The following is a 15,412-nucleotide window of genomic DNA, read 5'->3' as shown; positions in this document are numbered from 1 at the left end:
CTCTCTGGGTGAAGAGATTTCTCCTCATCTCAATTCTAAACGGCCTGTCCCATATCCATTGAATGTGACCCCCTTGTCATCGTGAATATTCTTATGTTTTCCTGTCTAATCTTTTTAGATTTGTAGGTCTCTGAGCTTCCCCATCATTCTCCTAAACTCCAGGGAATATAACAATAATCAATCCAATGCCTCTTCATACATCTGTCCTGCCATCCCCAAAATCAGACCGGTAAACATTTGCTGCAATCTTGTCTCAGATAGGGAGACCAAAACTCCACAAAATACTCCATATGTGGTCTCACAAAAGCCCTGCACAATTCCAACAACATCCCTGTTCCTGTACTTGAATCCTCTCGCTATGAAGGCCAACATACGATTTGTCTTCCTCACCATCTGCTGCACCTGAATGCCTACTTTCAGTCACTGGTGTACAAGGACATCCGGGTCTCACATTGGGGCCGGGGTGGTGCAACCTTCCACCATTCAGATAATAACCTGCCTTCCCATTTTTGCTGCCAAACTGCATAATGTCATATTTATTCACATCACAATTAATCTGCCATACATTTGCCCACTCACTCAACTTAACCAAATCGCACTGAAACATCCCTGCATCCTCCTCATAGTTCATCCTCCCACCCAACTTTGCATCATCTACAAAATTGAAGATATTCCATTTTGTTCCTTCATTTAATTTCTTAATGTGTGAAGACCTAGGGCCCAAGCACTGATCTCTGTGATACCCCACTAGTCAATGGCTGCCATTCAAAGGACCCATTCATTCATACTCTGTTTCCTGTCTGCCAACCAGTTTTCTATCTATGTCAGTACATTACCCTCAATTCCATGCACTTGAGTTTTGCACACTTCTCTTATGTGAGAATTACCGGTTAGAGAGCAAGCAAAAGTTCTGTTTTATTTCCCGGGAGATCTGCCGGATCACCTTCCCAATGGGCCAGAAGCAGGTCTTCTCCCAGGAACAAGGATCTCAGGGTTTGAAAGTCCCACTCTCCAAGAATTGCTGGCTAGAGGTGAGTAGCTGTACTGAATAATAACAGCAGGTTTACAGGCGAGCTGGCAGCTGCTGCCAGTATGACACACACCCACTGCTCAATCATATTGCATGATGCCAGGCCTAAGGCATGTGACTGGAGGGGTCCTAGGGCGGGGTCCACCAGCAAAGGCAATGGATCAGCTTTCAGTAGGGCCCCACCTCTTAGTGCATATCAAGGGACTTGGCACAGAGTGCCTTTAAAATGAATCTACCAACTATCCCTAAATTATCTGAAGGCCCATGAAGAACCTTCCAAATCACTGCAAATTGAGACCCTTAAGTAACCAATAAACATTCTTCATTTCCTTTTATCTGCTGGAGATTTAGGAAATACAGTGATCAGTGTTTGTGGAGGTAGAGTGAAAATGAAGTGTTGCAGCAGTTTTCCAAGGAGCTTGAAGGTCTACAAGAACAGAGTTTGCTATGCTTATGAGGGCTATGGATGTTGCATGGACTGGACTATGAGGAGGTATTTAGACACTGATGTCAAAGAGTGAAATCTGTGCACACAGAGGAGGAAGAGGGGTTTTAACAGAAACCCCAACACATCAAGGATCTTCAGGCAGCACTGCTACATCTATTGAAGCTAGAAGTGTCTGCAGCAGTTATGCTTCAACAAGTACGGGGTCGTTTACATGTGCTACCATATCCAAACTTTATACACTGAACAGACCGAAGGTGGCATTGCCAATGGCAAAAAGATCACCTTGGCCCTCAATCTCAACATCTCTAGACCATCAGGCAGGAAATGGCAGCATTGCCAACAGTTCAGTTCATCATGCATCACCTCACTGGGAGGGAACTTAGGCCCTGGACACAAGGAGATGGAATTTCATTGCTTTCTTTCAGGGAGAGAAACAGGTGAAATTGTTTGTAGCTTTACCAAGGTAGCAAATCTTCCTGCAATACTGAGAGCCACCAATGCTATGCACATGGCTCTGCAAGTGCCATATCATAAGAGGGAAAGATTGCAGCAAGTGGTAATAACCCTCAAACTGGTTGGTATACAACCCTATAATTTGTTACCTATCATCCTGGCAGCAACCTTTATCATTTGTTACTGCCATTTTTGAATCACCCAGAAAGTGGCTACTTTGAGATGAGGGTCACAAATATCACAGAGACCATGACTCCTCTGCCACTCAAACACAATGGATCTACGTTGGCTATGGTCAGGAAGATCTTGGAGAAAACCATAGGTGTCCTAAAACCATGGATCCTCAGTCTCACTCAGGTGGAACCCTACAACACTTGCTGCAGTCTCTTCAAAAGGGTCTGCTGTGCTCAACACAAACTTATTTTCAGAAGTGTGCAGCCCTCACCACCAGTCTTTTAGCTTCAAGTGAAGGAAGTGGTGGCAGCATCAAGATAATATCACTCCAGGTCAATTATCCTGAGCAGTAGTTAACCTGACCCTGGAACTTCTGAAATCACTCCAAGACCAGCCATGTTCCAAAGCTGTTGACCTTCCCGCCCTCCTGCACAGAGCAGCACAATATCCACCTTCGCAAAACCCTGACATTAAAAACACCAAAAAGGAGGAATATTCACGAACAACTTTATCCAACAGCACTTCCAGCACCACCACAAAACCGAACAATTCACCAGAGACCATCAAGGAGGTGTCTAAGTCCTGGCACTCTTTGCAGTGTTACCTCAGTGACTTTTAATAGGAGGAGGAGGGGAGGCAATGGTCTACTGGTATTAATCACTGGACTATTCATCTAGAGACCCGGATAACCTTCTGGGGACCCAGAATCAAATCCTCCTTTGGCAGATGGTAGAATCTGAATTCAGTAAACATCTGGAATTAAGAGTCTCATGATCATCATGAATCCATTGGCAGCTGTCAGGAAAACCCATCTGGTTTACCAACATCCTTTTGGGAAGGAAACTGCTGTGCTTACCTGGTCTGGCTTACATGTGATTGCAGACCCACAGCAATTTGATTAACTGTCTTCTGGGCAATTAGGGATGGGCATTAAATGCTGGCATGGAGGGGGATGTCCATATCCTGTGAATGAGAAAAAGATAAATGGACTTGCGGGACATCGAGGCTCAGGGCTGCTCATGGAGCCATCTTCAGAAGATGTGCCAAGCTGGGACCAGACCCCTCATTGTTCCTGGGCAGTGACATAAGAATCGGTGGCAATACAGCCAACATGCCAATGTGTATGACCTTTAACCTTCTCCTGATGCAGCACTAAAGTTCACATCTAAATTTGCGCAAAGGACCTAGTCAGCAGCCTCAATGATCTGGGAGTTAGCACATGTGCCATCTTTTCTCTTTGTGATAGCTACAGAACACTTGTGCCCAATGACTTATCACATGCCAATCCCCCACTTCCTCACTCCCTCTAATGGGCAAGTCGGTAGTTACAAGGATTGAATCAAACAGTGGTGCTCCATCTTCAAATCTATGTACTTGCTCATGTCCCTCATTGCAAGCCTACATTTGTTGGCCAGGTAGTAGCTCTTGAGTATGAAAACTTAAATGCAGAAGTGAAGTTTAAGAAAGGAGAAAAGTGGAAAACAAAAAGGTCCATGGTCACACCATCAGTGGTTTGTACTTCATGCTAGATTGTTAGATGATGGTGAAGTGGAGTTTGATGTATTCACGATAGAGTAAGATATCGTCATCCTTAAATGTTCTCAGCTACAACAACTTTATTCAACACAACCCCTATTTGCAGCACCATTGCCTCCAAAATGTGCCTACCTCCCTTTGATTATCTGTTGCTCCCTCATTAGGTGCCACAGGACTTGACAAAAAGGGAAGATTGTTTGTGTGTTGGAATATATTTGAGTAATGAACACATCATCTTTGAATGGCTGGACATAAGTAACTGCTGAGATGTGAGCTTTCCAGGAGTGCTAAGTGTGTGAGACAGACAGAGACAGAGAGATACAGAGAGACAGAGACAGACAGCTGTTGCAAACAAATGTTACTTCTGAACCTTGTTTCTTGGGATTGTTGATGGGTGCGTGACGGTCTCGAGTATGAATGGTGGTGAGTTTACCTGGTAGGAGATGGCACTGGAATATATATATTCACTTGCTTTGACTATGCAAAGTCATTGGCACTGTGTTGCAAAAAGATCAAAATCCCTGAATTAACCGTCATGATTAATTTTCCTCTCAATCTTTTCTTAAATGTCTGTCTTGTGGCCTCCTGCAGAAAAATCACATCTCTCCTATGGATCTTCCAGACAAAAAAAACGTCGAAGGCCTGATCAACTTGTACATCAAGTACTGGACTGGAACACAATTAATTTCTACAAATGAATATGCTGTTAAGTGCACACTTAATTATCAAAGGCTTAAAATAATAATGTTTGGTATTCAATGCTGCAAACCCTGATGGTAAATCACAACCACAAACTTTTACTACCTTTCCAATATAATGTAGAGGCTCTCCGCCTTCCTTTTCAATTCTAACTAAATCCTTATAGAAACACTAATGTCTCTTCTCCCTAACAGTGCAGTATTAATTTTCTATTCCAGCATTAATAGTTTCTTCCTTTTCCTCAAAAATGTACACAGTCAGCTCAATATACTTTGAAAAATCATACAGTAACAGCCAGTACTAGAGCAAAAATGACAATATTCATTTCTGTATTCCTGCAGCTTCGTGAAAACAGAGTTCCGTATGAATCGGTTCTCCTGCACATTTTTAGCAACAGCTTCAAAGCTTAAAAAAAAAAATCTTTAAAGCAAAATTTTAGAGCAAGACTAAGAAAGTCTCAAAGTAAGTAATCACATTTATTGGACAATAGTTTACCTTCAATTCATGTTGCTGCTGCTTAATCTGGCCCTGCAGTAAATTGCAATTTTGGAGATATTTGCTATTTTTGACTCTCAACTTTTCATTTTGATCTTCTAGTAACTTTTGATCATGTTGCATCTTCACCATATTGAGCTTTTTTCCAGGGCGACATTGACCTGATATTTTTCTCTCCCTCAAAATAAAACGGATTTGAAGTGGTTACTGAAAATCACTTTTGACTTCTCTGCACTATCCATTCATTATGCTTTAAAACAACCAACTTTGATGTAACTTGTTTCAACACAGTATAAAAGCAGCATATTTTGCAATAGAGCAAATACTTGATAAATTTGTTTAGTTTCGTTTCGAGCAGTGAGTGACAATTGAAGAATCAAAATCTGTACTTAAATGTAGAAAGAACCTCAAAACTTGCGTGATCTTGACAGGATGCAGACATCTGTCCAAGTAATGCTGGCCATTCCCTTGGTAAAGCTGGTTAAAGTGCCATGTCACATATTTGGAGGTAGACAAGAAAAGATAATTCCTCTCTTTTAGATGCTCCCACAGCTAACAATTATACTGTTCTTTTAAGCATCAAAAGAGAGCCATTTAATTAATCCTATGAGCAAATCCATTGATTTCAAAAAGGCCGAATGATCATGATTTCTCTAGCCATTGATACTAACCTAACAAAAACAGTCATAGCAAAATTCTGTGACATTCAAGCATTGACAATCTTCTATTTAGTAACCTAGTCTCAAATCAAATTGGTGGACTGTAAGAAACAGGAGCAGAACTAAGCTATTTAGCCCCTCAAGATATGTTCCATGATCCAATAAAATCATGGCTGACCTCAGTCTCACCTTAATGACATTTTTGTTTTGCTTGTCCCGTATAACCGGAGACTCCTTTATTGATCAAAGCTCTGCTTAATTTATTCTTGAATCCATCTGGATTTATGGGAACCAGAAGTTCAAAGTCTAACAAGCCTTAGAGGAATTCTCATCCCAATCTTAAACAAGAGACCCCTAACCCTCAGCATGTAACCTCACCCAGGCCCCTCAGAATATGTTCCAATAAGACAATTTTTCTAATCCCCAATGAATAGGCCTAATCGACTCTCACTGTCAAGGTAACCCATTCATCCCAGCAATCATCTCCGTTCACCTTCTCTGTACCATTTCTAGTGCAATTATGTTGTTGCTTAAGTAAGGAGCCAACATTGTGGAGCACTCCAGATGCACTGTCACTAAGGTTTAGTAACGCTTCTCCGCTCGTATACTCTACTTCCTTGCAATAAAAGGCAATATTCCATTTGCTTTCTCAATCATCTGTTGCAACTGCATGCTAGCTTTTTGCAGTGTTGCACAAGGACGCTTAAATCCTACTGTACCACAGATTTTACAGTCTCTCTCTTTCCATTTATTCTGCTTGTAAGTCTCCCAGCCAAAATGTTCATGCTCACACTCGCATTTTTTTAATATTGTTTTACCTTTACCCTCTAACCACTTGTTCAAAAAACTCCACCATTTGTTTCCCCAAATTAATTCCCCAATCTCTCCCCCTCTTAAAGTGAACAACGCTCACATTAATCACATCTTTTTCATATTCTTGTGAAAATGTTTTATATTTCTAGTTATTCTCCTCTCATTTGAATTTCTCCAATATTATTGTTTTAGTCAGTTTCTGCTGGTTTCTAAAAGATGTCCAATCTTCTGACCTCCCTTTAATGATATCACCCTCAGCCTCTGCATTAGCGACCAATGGTGCATCCTTCTTGTGGAATGTATCTGTTCAGTTACAAAAGTCTACTACAATTTCTACCCCAACTTACTTTCCCAGGCTATTGCAGTGAAATCTGTCTTCACACAGGAAGGACCTAAAAGAAGAGAGAGCTAAGCAGCAACACGAGGGGACATGAGAAGTCGTTGGCAGCTAGAATCAAGGAAAACCCTAAAGCATTTTATAGATGTGTCAGGAATAAAAGAATGACTCGAGTAAGATTAGGGCCAATCAAGGATAGTAGTGGGAAGTTGTGCGTGGAGTCAGAGGAGATAGGAGAAGCATTAAATGAATACTTTTCCTCAGTATTCACACTGGAAAAAGACATTGTTGTCAAGGAAAATACTGAGATACAGGCTAGTAGACTAGACGGGATTGAGATTCACAGGTGGTGGCTTTAGCCATTCTGGAACGTGTGAAAATAGGTAAGTCCCCTGGGCCAGATGGGGCTTATCCTAGGATTCTCTGGGAAGGCAGGGAGAAGATTGCAGAGCCTTTGACTTTTGATCTTTATGTCACCATTGTCTACAAGAGTAGTGCAAGAAGACTGGAGGATAACAAACATCGTCTCCTTGTTGAAGAAGGGGAGTAGAGACAACCCTGGTAATTATAGACCAGTGAGCCTTACTTTGGTTGTGGGTAAAGTGTTGGAAAGGGTTATAAGAGACAAGATTTATAATCATCTAGAAAGGAATAAATTGATTAGGGATAGTCAACACAGTTTTGTAAAGGGTAGGTTGTGCCTCACAAACCTTTTGGAGTTCCTTGGGAAGGTGACCAAACAGGTGGATGAGGGCAAAGCGGTTGATATGGTGTATATGGATTTCAGTAAAGCGTTTGGTAGGCTATTGCAGAAAATATGGAGGTACGGGATTGAGGGTGATTTAGCGGTTTGGATCAGAAATTGGCTAGTTGAAAGAAGACAAAGGGTAGTGGTTGATGGGAAATGTTCATTCTGGAGTTCAGTTACTAGTAGTGTACTGCAAGGAACGGTTTTGGGCCACTGCTGTTTGTCATTTTTAGAAATGACCTCGATGAGGGCAAAGAAGGATGGGTTAGTAAATTTGCAGATAACACTAAAGTCGGTGGAGTTGTGGACAGTGCCAAAGGACGTTGCAGGTTTCAGAAGGGCATAGATAAGCTGCAGAGCCGGGCTGGTTCCACAGGTTGGTGCAACATCAAGGTCCTGTACTGTGCTGTAATGTTCTATACCCTGGAAATTGCAGTACTTCAGCTGAAGAAACAACCTTCGACCAAAATTTCTCACTGACAAACAGAACATGTATACATTGTTGCCCAGAGCATTCTTCAAGGAGGTCATGCACTAATCTTGACTGATTACACATTCCAGAACCGCCTGCTCCCTAGTTTGTTCTAGAACATGCTGCTCTAAGAAATTATATTGAACACACTATGAACTCACCATACAGACTGGCTTTGCTAAAGAACTTTATCCAATTGATCTTAGTACAATGTCTCTCACAGTTATTGTCGTATTTTCTTATAAGTCCCCTTTATTATGCAGGAGTTTATATAAAACCAACTTAACTAATGTTTCAAAAACAGAATAATACTGAGCATCTTGTACTTACAATGAACATACAAGAGTATTTCCATGATCCAGCCTTAGATCTCTGTCATATTCAATGGTGTCTACTCGTCCCTTAGGTTCATTTCCCAGCCGATCATTTCTCAAATCAAGGGTAATCTTCATTCTCTGTGAACCACTACCAAATCCCTGAAACTCTTCAGCGTTTCTACCAGAAATCAATGGGACCACGTTACTTTTTATTCCTTCATTGCTGTGGGCAGAAGAGGTCCTGCACTTTTCAGCAAATCCCTTTTCCATAACTTCTTGTCCAACATCTAGAGCGTCACTTTGTGCATCTACAAGGAAGACTCCATCCTGAGCTGTATCTCTGTGATTAACTCGGATTATTTTGTCATTTACTAAACTGGCCAGAAAACTTCTTCCCTGAAGGAAGGAGAAAAGAAATCCATGTATTAGAGCAATTAAAGTCAATTAACTATCCACTGCTGGATATCCAGTAAATAAGGAACTGAACTCATATGTAATGTTGAACAGGCAGACAGGGCTAAAAATGGAAACATTTAGAAAATAGTTAACATAATCTAGTTTTGTAGTAAATATGAAGACTTTATTTCCTCCAACTTGTGTCACTCAACCATATCCACACAGTTCTTCTTAATAAAGTTAAAGTCCGCTCTGAAAAAGTCAATTTTTAAAAATTTATTCTTAGCACTGTTGAAAGTTCCTGTCACCTCAGCGATATTACAGCTTCCATTCCATTTCCAAGATTCCTACCATAAATAAAGACAATTTCAAGGCTTATCACTTCGGAGAATATTTGGCAATTTTAATTTGTCATTTTCTCTGTGAGCAGTCTTTATATTGTAAACATCAGTAGTTGGATCAGTGTCTATACTATCTGGCCATCAGTTTGCTGTGCACCTTACATCCAGATCCATTATTATTTGCGAATAGTTGCTTATTTTTAATTTTTCAGTCTTTTGGCTCCTCCTTTATCGACTAAATCCTCTCTATCTTGAATACTTATACTCATGAAATTGGACCTTGTCCAATTCAGATAAAGTCCATTCCATTTACATAGTTTCCCCAATCCTATAAAATCTGCCCCAATGTCAAGAATTAAGAAACCTTCATTTCTATTGTGATGCAAGATGCGCGAGTTATATATTTTGAAAATTTTTTTAAGCATTTGGATCTTGAACTAGTGACATGTGGGCCCAGTTTACGTATCTGAATGGATTGAATGACTAACTTACAAATTATTCTGTCACCATGTGATTTATTTTTAGATTTTATTTTACAAGATTCCCTACAGTATGGAAACAGGCCCTTCAGCCCAACAAGTCCACACCAACCCTCCAAAGAGTAACCCACTCAGACCCATTTCCCTGCATTCACCCATAACTAATGCACCTAACACTACGGGCAATTTAGCATGGCCAATTCACCTAACCTGGACATCTTTGGACTGTGGGAGGAAACCCACACAGACACAGGGGCAATGTGCAAACTCCACACAGACAGTTGCCAGAGGTGGGAATTTATTTAAATCAGTTGGAGAAAGTATTCCTGAAGAGTACTGGGGCTTTTTTACTTTGGGAACTTTATGAACAAACAGCATAAACAGAAATGCATTAGGTGTCAGACAGAAAGATCCAGTATGTTTTTCTGGATATTTGGCATGGGGGAAAGAGGAACAGCTTGTTCCATTTTCTTTCTTTGAAAGAGAAAAAGGTTTTTAATTTCAGTATGGGAGGTTTGCAGAAGTCCTGGTTGAAGCCAGATGTGTAAAACAGTTGCTCCTAAAGAAGGGAGCTAGTTTCTAATGGTTAAGAAATAGATTACTTCAGCCTAACACATTTAGTTTTAAAATTCTAGACCGCCAAGTCCAATACACTGAAGGGTTATTTGAAGCTGAGAAAGCCTATACTTAGCTGTAGTAAGAGGTCTGCAGAATTTTAACGGATGGAATTGAAGCCACAGTTAAATTTGTCTCCATAGATGTGACAGAGAAAGGAATTATTTCTGGTGAGTACAGTAGAAGAGTACTGTTAGGATTAGTGGAATCATCTTATCATGTTTCAAAGTATTTTGAGTTATACATAGTTTTTTTAAGATTAGATTAGATTCCCTACAGCATGGAAGCAGGCCCTTCAGCCCAACAAGTCCGCACCGACCCTTCGAAGAGTAACCCACCCAGACCCATTTCCCTCTGACTAATGCACCTAACACTATGGACAACTTAGCATGGCCAATTCACCTGATCTGCACATCTTTGGACTGAGGGGGGAAACCGGAGCACCCAGAGGAAATCCACGCAGACACGGGGAGAACGTGCAAACTCCACGCAGACACAGTCACCCAAAGCTGGAATCGAACCTGGGACCCTGGCACTGTGATACAACTGAGTGCTAACCACTGAGCCACCGCGCCGCCCGCAATTCTATAATTTTAATCTTTGTATAAACTTCTACTTTTTATTAAAACCAAACACTAGTGGTCCTGTGAAAGATCAACTAACTAATCTTGCATATCATTAATTGCCTTTGAGAAGGTGGTGACAAGCTGCCTTCTTGATCCACTAAACAGTTAAGAGGAGCACTCCAGAAGTTTTACCCAGTGACACTGAAGGATCAGCAATATATTTCCAAGTCAGGAGAGTCAGCAGCTTGGAGGTGGTGGTGTTCCCATGTATATGCTATTCTTGTCTTTCTAGGTGGCAGTGGTCATGGGTTTGGATGTTATTTCTAAGGAAACTAGCCTGCGAGACAGTTCTAATTTTGACACGAGTCACAAGATGTTAATAAGGAGGATTTTGCAGGGTTGATAGGGGTGTGTTTGTAATTATAATTTCCAGTGCCCAAGTTGGTGCTGGGTGGTCTATCTGGTTTCATGCCTTTTCTCCTTTCTTGCAGTTTATTCTATCAGCTTGTTCAGCCATTTCCAAACGCAGTTAAGAATCAACCACATTACGGTGGGTCTGGACTCACACGCAAGCTAGACTCAGTAAGGGTAACACTTTCCTTCATGAAAGGACATTAGTGAACCAGACTGATTTTTTTTCCTGACAATCAAGAATAATTTCAAGGTCGTTAGGTTTTAAATTCAAAGTATTTATTTGTTTCAAGTTCCACCATCTGCTATGGTGGGATTTGAACCTGGGTACGCCAAAACATAAACTGGGTCTCAGATTTCTGGTAAAGCAACAATACCACAAGGCCACGACCACACCAAGCCAGGTTTCAGTCTGGGATTTGATTTGTCCACTAATAACATCACTGCTATCTTATTATTGAATAAGAAGATTGCATAATCGTTAACCTGCTTAAATCTACCCTGTACATCGTACCAGGAATAACTAAGCAAACTATTCCCCAGGCCTTGATCATTAATCTTGAACCTACCTCTACAAACTCTCACGACCTTCACTGACCTCTACTTACACATGAACCATGATTTTTTTTATAGTTAACTTTGTTTTCAGTGCAGAAGTGACATCCAGTGGTCAAACATCAAAACATCAGCACTACTCAGCATGTTCTTTTATAGATAAAAGCACTTGTTTGAGTCCAGAATATGACTTGGTCTTAAATTTGATGATCACAAATTTGCTACAATTTATGTGAACTAACTTAAAGTAGGGCCCAGTTAGCAAATTACAAACAGTAGTGTAGCACAAATTTGTAAACTTCACTTTCTATTTAAAATTTGACTACTATTCTCTTTTTACCCCCATTCCCCAACTAGCTGTCTTCAACAGTTTACGTTGCATCAAATGTCCTAAAACCATAAAATCAGGTTTTGCTAATTGCAGCAAGGGGTAAGGATTTCTTCTCAAACAAATGTGTTGATTAAACCAAGGTCTATTTACAGAGTTATGATAGAACAAGATCCTAAATGCATTCTTTTCGGTGGTAAAATAGGCAACCAAGTGCCAGTTCTGCCATCCTTCAAGAGATCATAGCTGATTTGCATCCTAATTCCATTAAGCACCTCCATAAATCCAACAAACTCAGATTTAGAATTGCGAATTGAGCTAGCAAAGACGACTTTTTGTTGGAGAGAGTTCCACACTTGTACCAACTTCAGGAACTTCTTTCCTGAAAGGCAAACCTCTGGCTTTAAGGACACGTTCCCTGTAGGGTGTAAAAGTTTATGCAAAAAGCAACTGATCACTTCTGTTCCCTTTCTCACTTTACCCTCTAGTTCTAAGTTGCACTAAGAACATAACAATAACTAGGAGCAAGAGTAATTCAGCTCAAACCTGCTCCACCATTGAACACTTTCTCATCTTGATCTCAACTCCATTTTCCTGTCAGCTTTAACTAATTAAAAATCTGACTACTTCCTCCTTAAACTTGCTCAATGCCCCAGGATCCACTGCACTCTGGTGGTAGGGAATTCTACAGATTCACAACCGTTTGAGAGAAATGATTTCTCCCCATCTCTTTTAAATCTGCTACCCCTTATCCTAAAACTATGCCCTCTCTCATTCCAGATTGCCCAAATATGAAACATCCTTTCTACATTGACTTTGTCAATCCCCATTAGCATCTGGTGTACCTCAATTAGATTTCCTCTTATTCTTCCAAACTCTAAGTGACATTTAATATTTATCAGAACAGGTGAAATTGCTGTAAATAAAGCAAGCAAGCAAAGACAGGCTAGCAATGCTAAGGACAGAAAACAGACATTGGTCAGGATAGCTGACAGACTATTTGAGTGGAAGGATTCTCTTGAAGGAAGGCAAGTGGATTCGTATGCAACTTTACAATGAACTTTGACTAACTTTCTTCCTTGAAGACATTCCTTAAAACTTCTCTTTGACCAGCTTTTTGGTCATCTGACTTCTTTCCTTATATGGCTTATTTGTTTTACTATGCTCCTGTGAAATGCCCTGCTAAGTTTTATTACATTAAAGGCAGTACACAAGTTGTTGCTGTAAGTTCACTCAAATTATTAGAAATCAACTTAAATTAGTTATTTATAAATTTGCATTTCTGTGCAAAACTGAAAGAATTTGGTGACATTTAATGGAACTACTAGAACAAAGAGCAAAAGAAACAACTCTTCTGTTTGGACCCTTCAGATCAAATCACTTGAACCATACAGGTCTTATCTTCTGATGCTGTAATCTTCATGAATAAAACCAAAACATTTTACAAACTTTGCACATCATGAAGCAAGTCATTGCATGGGCACCATCAACACTATCAATATATTGTGCATTACCTGGTCAAATGGAGTTACATCTTGATTATGTGGAATCTGCAGACCCCAGAGTTTGAACCTGCTGGCCAATCCAGGATACTGCATATCTTCCGGAAGTTCGACAATACATGACTTTTTTAGAGTTTCAGAATTTCCATAATCGACATAAGTCATCAGACACTGGGAAATAAAAAGATAAATTTGGTGTTTTTTATGCACAAATACTTAAAGCAGTTTCACAAATGATTTTTTTTTCTTAAACCAAAAATAAAATGTTTGCTTGATTTACTCAATACTGTGCAATAACACACAATAGCATTCGAGAAATGCTCCTAACAATGAATCCATAGCATGTGATGGAAGCAATGGGAAGACCATCTAACAAATACTTGCATCCTCTTTAAAACCAGGAGCACATGATGTGCTGACAAAACTCTTGCAGAATTAACTACAATAATCTGGGCATTGTGCCTAGATGGCTGAAAAATAGTTTACTGCATCAGGTTCTGTTTTCTCACTTCTCACATTGTCAACTATCTGGGAGGGGACAAAGAAATTGCTTCAAATACACTCAAGCTCTGCTTGGATCACAGAGCCTCAACTTATCCCATCCCTCTCATCCACTCCAACGCACAATCCTCCATTCCCTCCACTCCAACCCCAACCTCACAAATAAACCAGCGGACACATCAACCTCTACATCACCGAAGCCAAGCGCCAACCCACGGACACCTCCTCGACCACGATTTCACCTCCTGTCACCAAACCAACATTTCCCCGACCATCACCTCAGAGGATCTCCCATCCAGCTCCAACCTCAGTTCTAGAAATCCACACCGCCACTTCTTACCCAAAAATCCACAAACCTGACTGCCCTGGTCAACACATCGTCTCTGCCTGCTCCTGCCTCACCAACACATCCCTGCATACCTTGACACCGTCCTGTCCCCTTTGGTCCAGCAACTCCTGATATACATTTGGGACACCACACACACCCTACACCGCCTGCATGACTTTGGTTTCTCCTGCCCTCAATGCCTCATCTTCACTGTGGACATCCAGTCCCTGTATATGTCCACCCACCAGAATGAAGGCCTCCAAGCCCTCAGCTTCTCTCTCCCCGCTGACCCAACCAGACCCCAATCACCAACATTGGTTCAATTGGCAGAACTGGTCCTCAATCTCAACAACTTATTCTTCAAAACATCCCACTTCCTTCAGACCAAAAGGGATAGCTATGGGCACCTGCATTGGCTCCAGTTATGCCTGGCCCTTCAGTGGGTACATGGAACAGTCCATTTTCCGAAGTTACACCTGCACCATTCTCCACATTTCCTCTGCTAGGCGCCATCTCATGCTCCCACATGAAGGTTGAACAGTTCATTAACTTCACAAACACCTTCCACCCTGACCTTAAGTTCACCTCTGACATCTCCTTCTCCTACCTCAACTATGGTAGTCTCTATCTCCAGTGGATGACTCTATATGTTTCAAACCAAACTCCCACAGCTACCTTGACTACACCTCCTCCCACCCCCCCTTCCTGTAAAAATGCTATCCCTTACTCCCAATTCCTCCACTGTATCTGCTCCCAGGAGGAGCAATTCCACTCCAGGACATCCCAAATGGTCTAATTCAAAGGCTGCAATTCCCCCTGTCACGTGATCAACAATGCCCCAGCATATTTCCTCCACTTCGCGGACCTCCGCCCTCAGACGCCACCCCTCCAACCGCAACAAGGATTGAATAACCCTTGGTCCTCACCTTCCACACCACTAATCTTCATATACAGCACATTATCCTCTGCCATTTCCACCACCTATAATCACACCGCACCAAAGATACCATTCCGCAAAGACTATTCCTGCACCCACAGCTCCCCCTCACTTCCGTCCAAGGTCTCAAAGGATCCTTCCAAATCAGGCAGAGACTTTCTTGCACATCCTCCCACTTCATCTACGGTGTTCGTTGCTCTCAAGGTGGTCTCCTCTATATCAGTGAAAAGGGCGCCAACTCGCTAAGGGTTTCAGGACACACGCATCAACCA

The 15,412-nt window shown here is 41.3% G+C and overlaps 1 protein-coding gene across 14 annotated transcripts in view; it reads right to left on the bottom strand.

The window, feature by feature from the left end:
• LOC122549761 (serine/threonine-protein kinase 31-like) overlaps window positions 1-15,412 on the bottom strand; it is a 105,386-nt gene that overhangs the window by 58,258 nt on the left and 31,716 nt on the right. For 13 of the 14 annotated variants that reach the window (XM_043689740.1, XM_043689742.1, XM_043689738.1 and 10 more), the window contains 3 exons: window positions 13,387-13,545; window positions 8,195-8,577; window positions 4,836-5,013 (listed from right to left, as the gene is read on the bottom strand). In XM_043689740.1, the coding sequence (XP_043545675.1) occupies window positions 4,836-5,013; window positions 8,195-8,577; window positions 13,387-13,545 (720 nt within the window). The remainder of the gene's footprint in view (window positions 1-4,835; window positions 5,014-8,194; window positions 8,578-13,386; window positions 13,546-15,412) is intronic. The other variant, XM_043689748.1, reaches the window with a different exon arrangement.

Source organism: Chiloscyllium plagiosum, chromosome 5 (genome assembly GCF_004010195.1).
Source record: "Chiloscyllium plagiosum isolate BGI_BamShark_2017 chromosome 5, ASM401019v2, whole genome shotgun sequence".
NCBI classification, from domain to species: Eukaryota; Metazoa; Chordata; class Chondrichthyes; order Orectolobiformes; family Hemiscylliidae; genus Chiloscyllium; species Chiloscyllium plagiosum.
The sequence above is the reverse complement of the archived record's forward strand: the minus strand, read 5'-3'. Positions and strand labels throughout refer to the sequence as shown.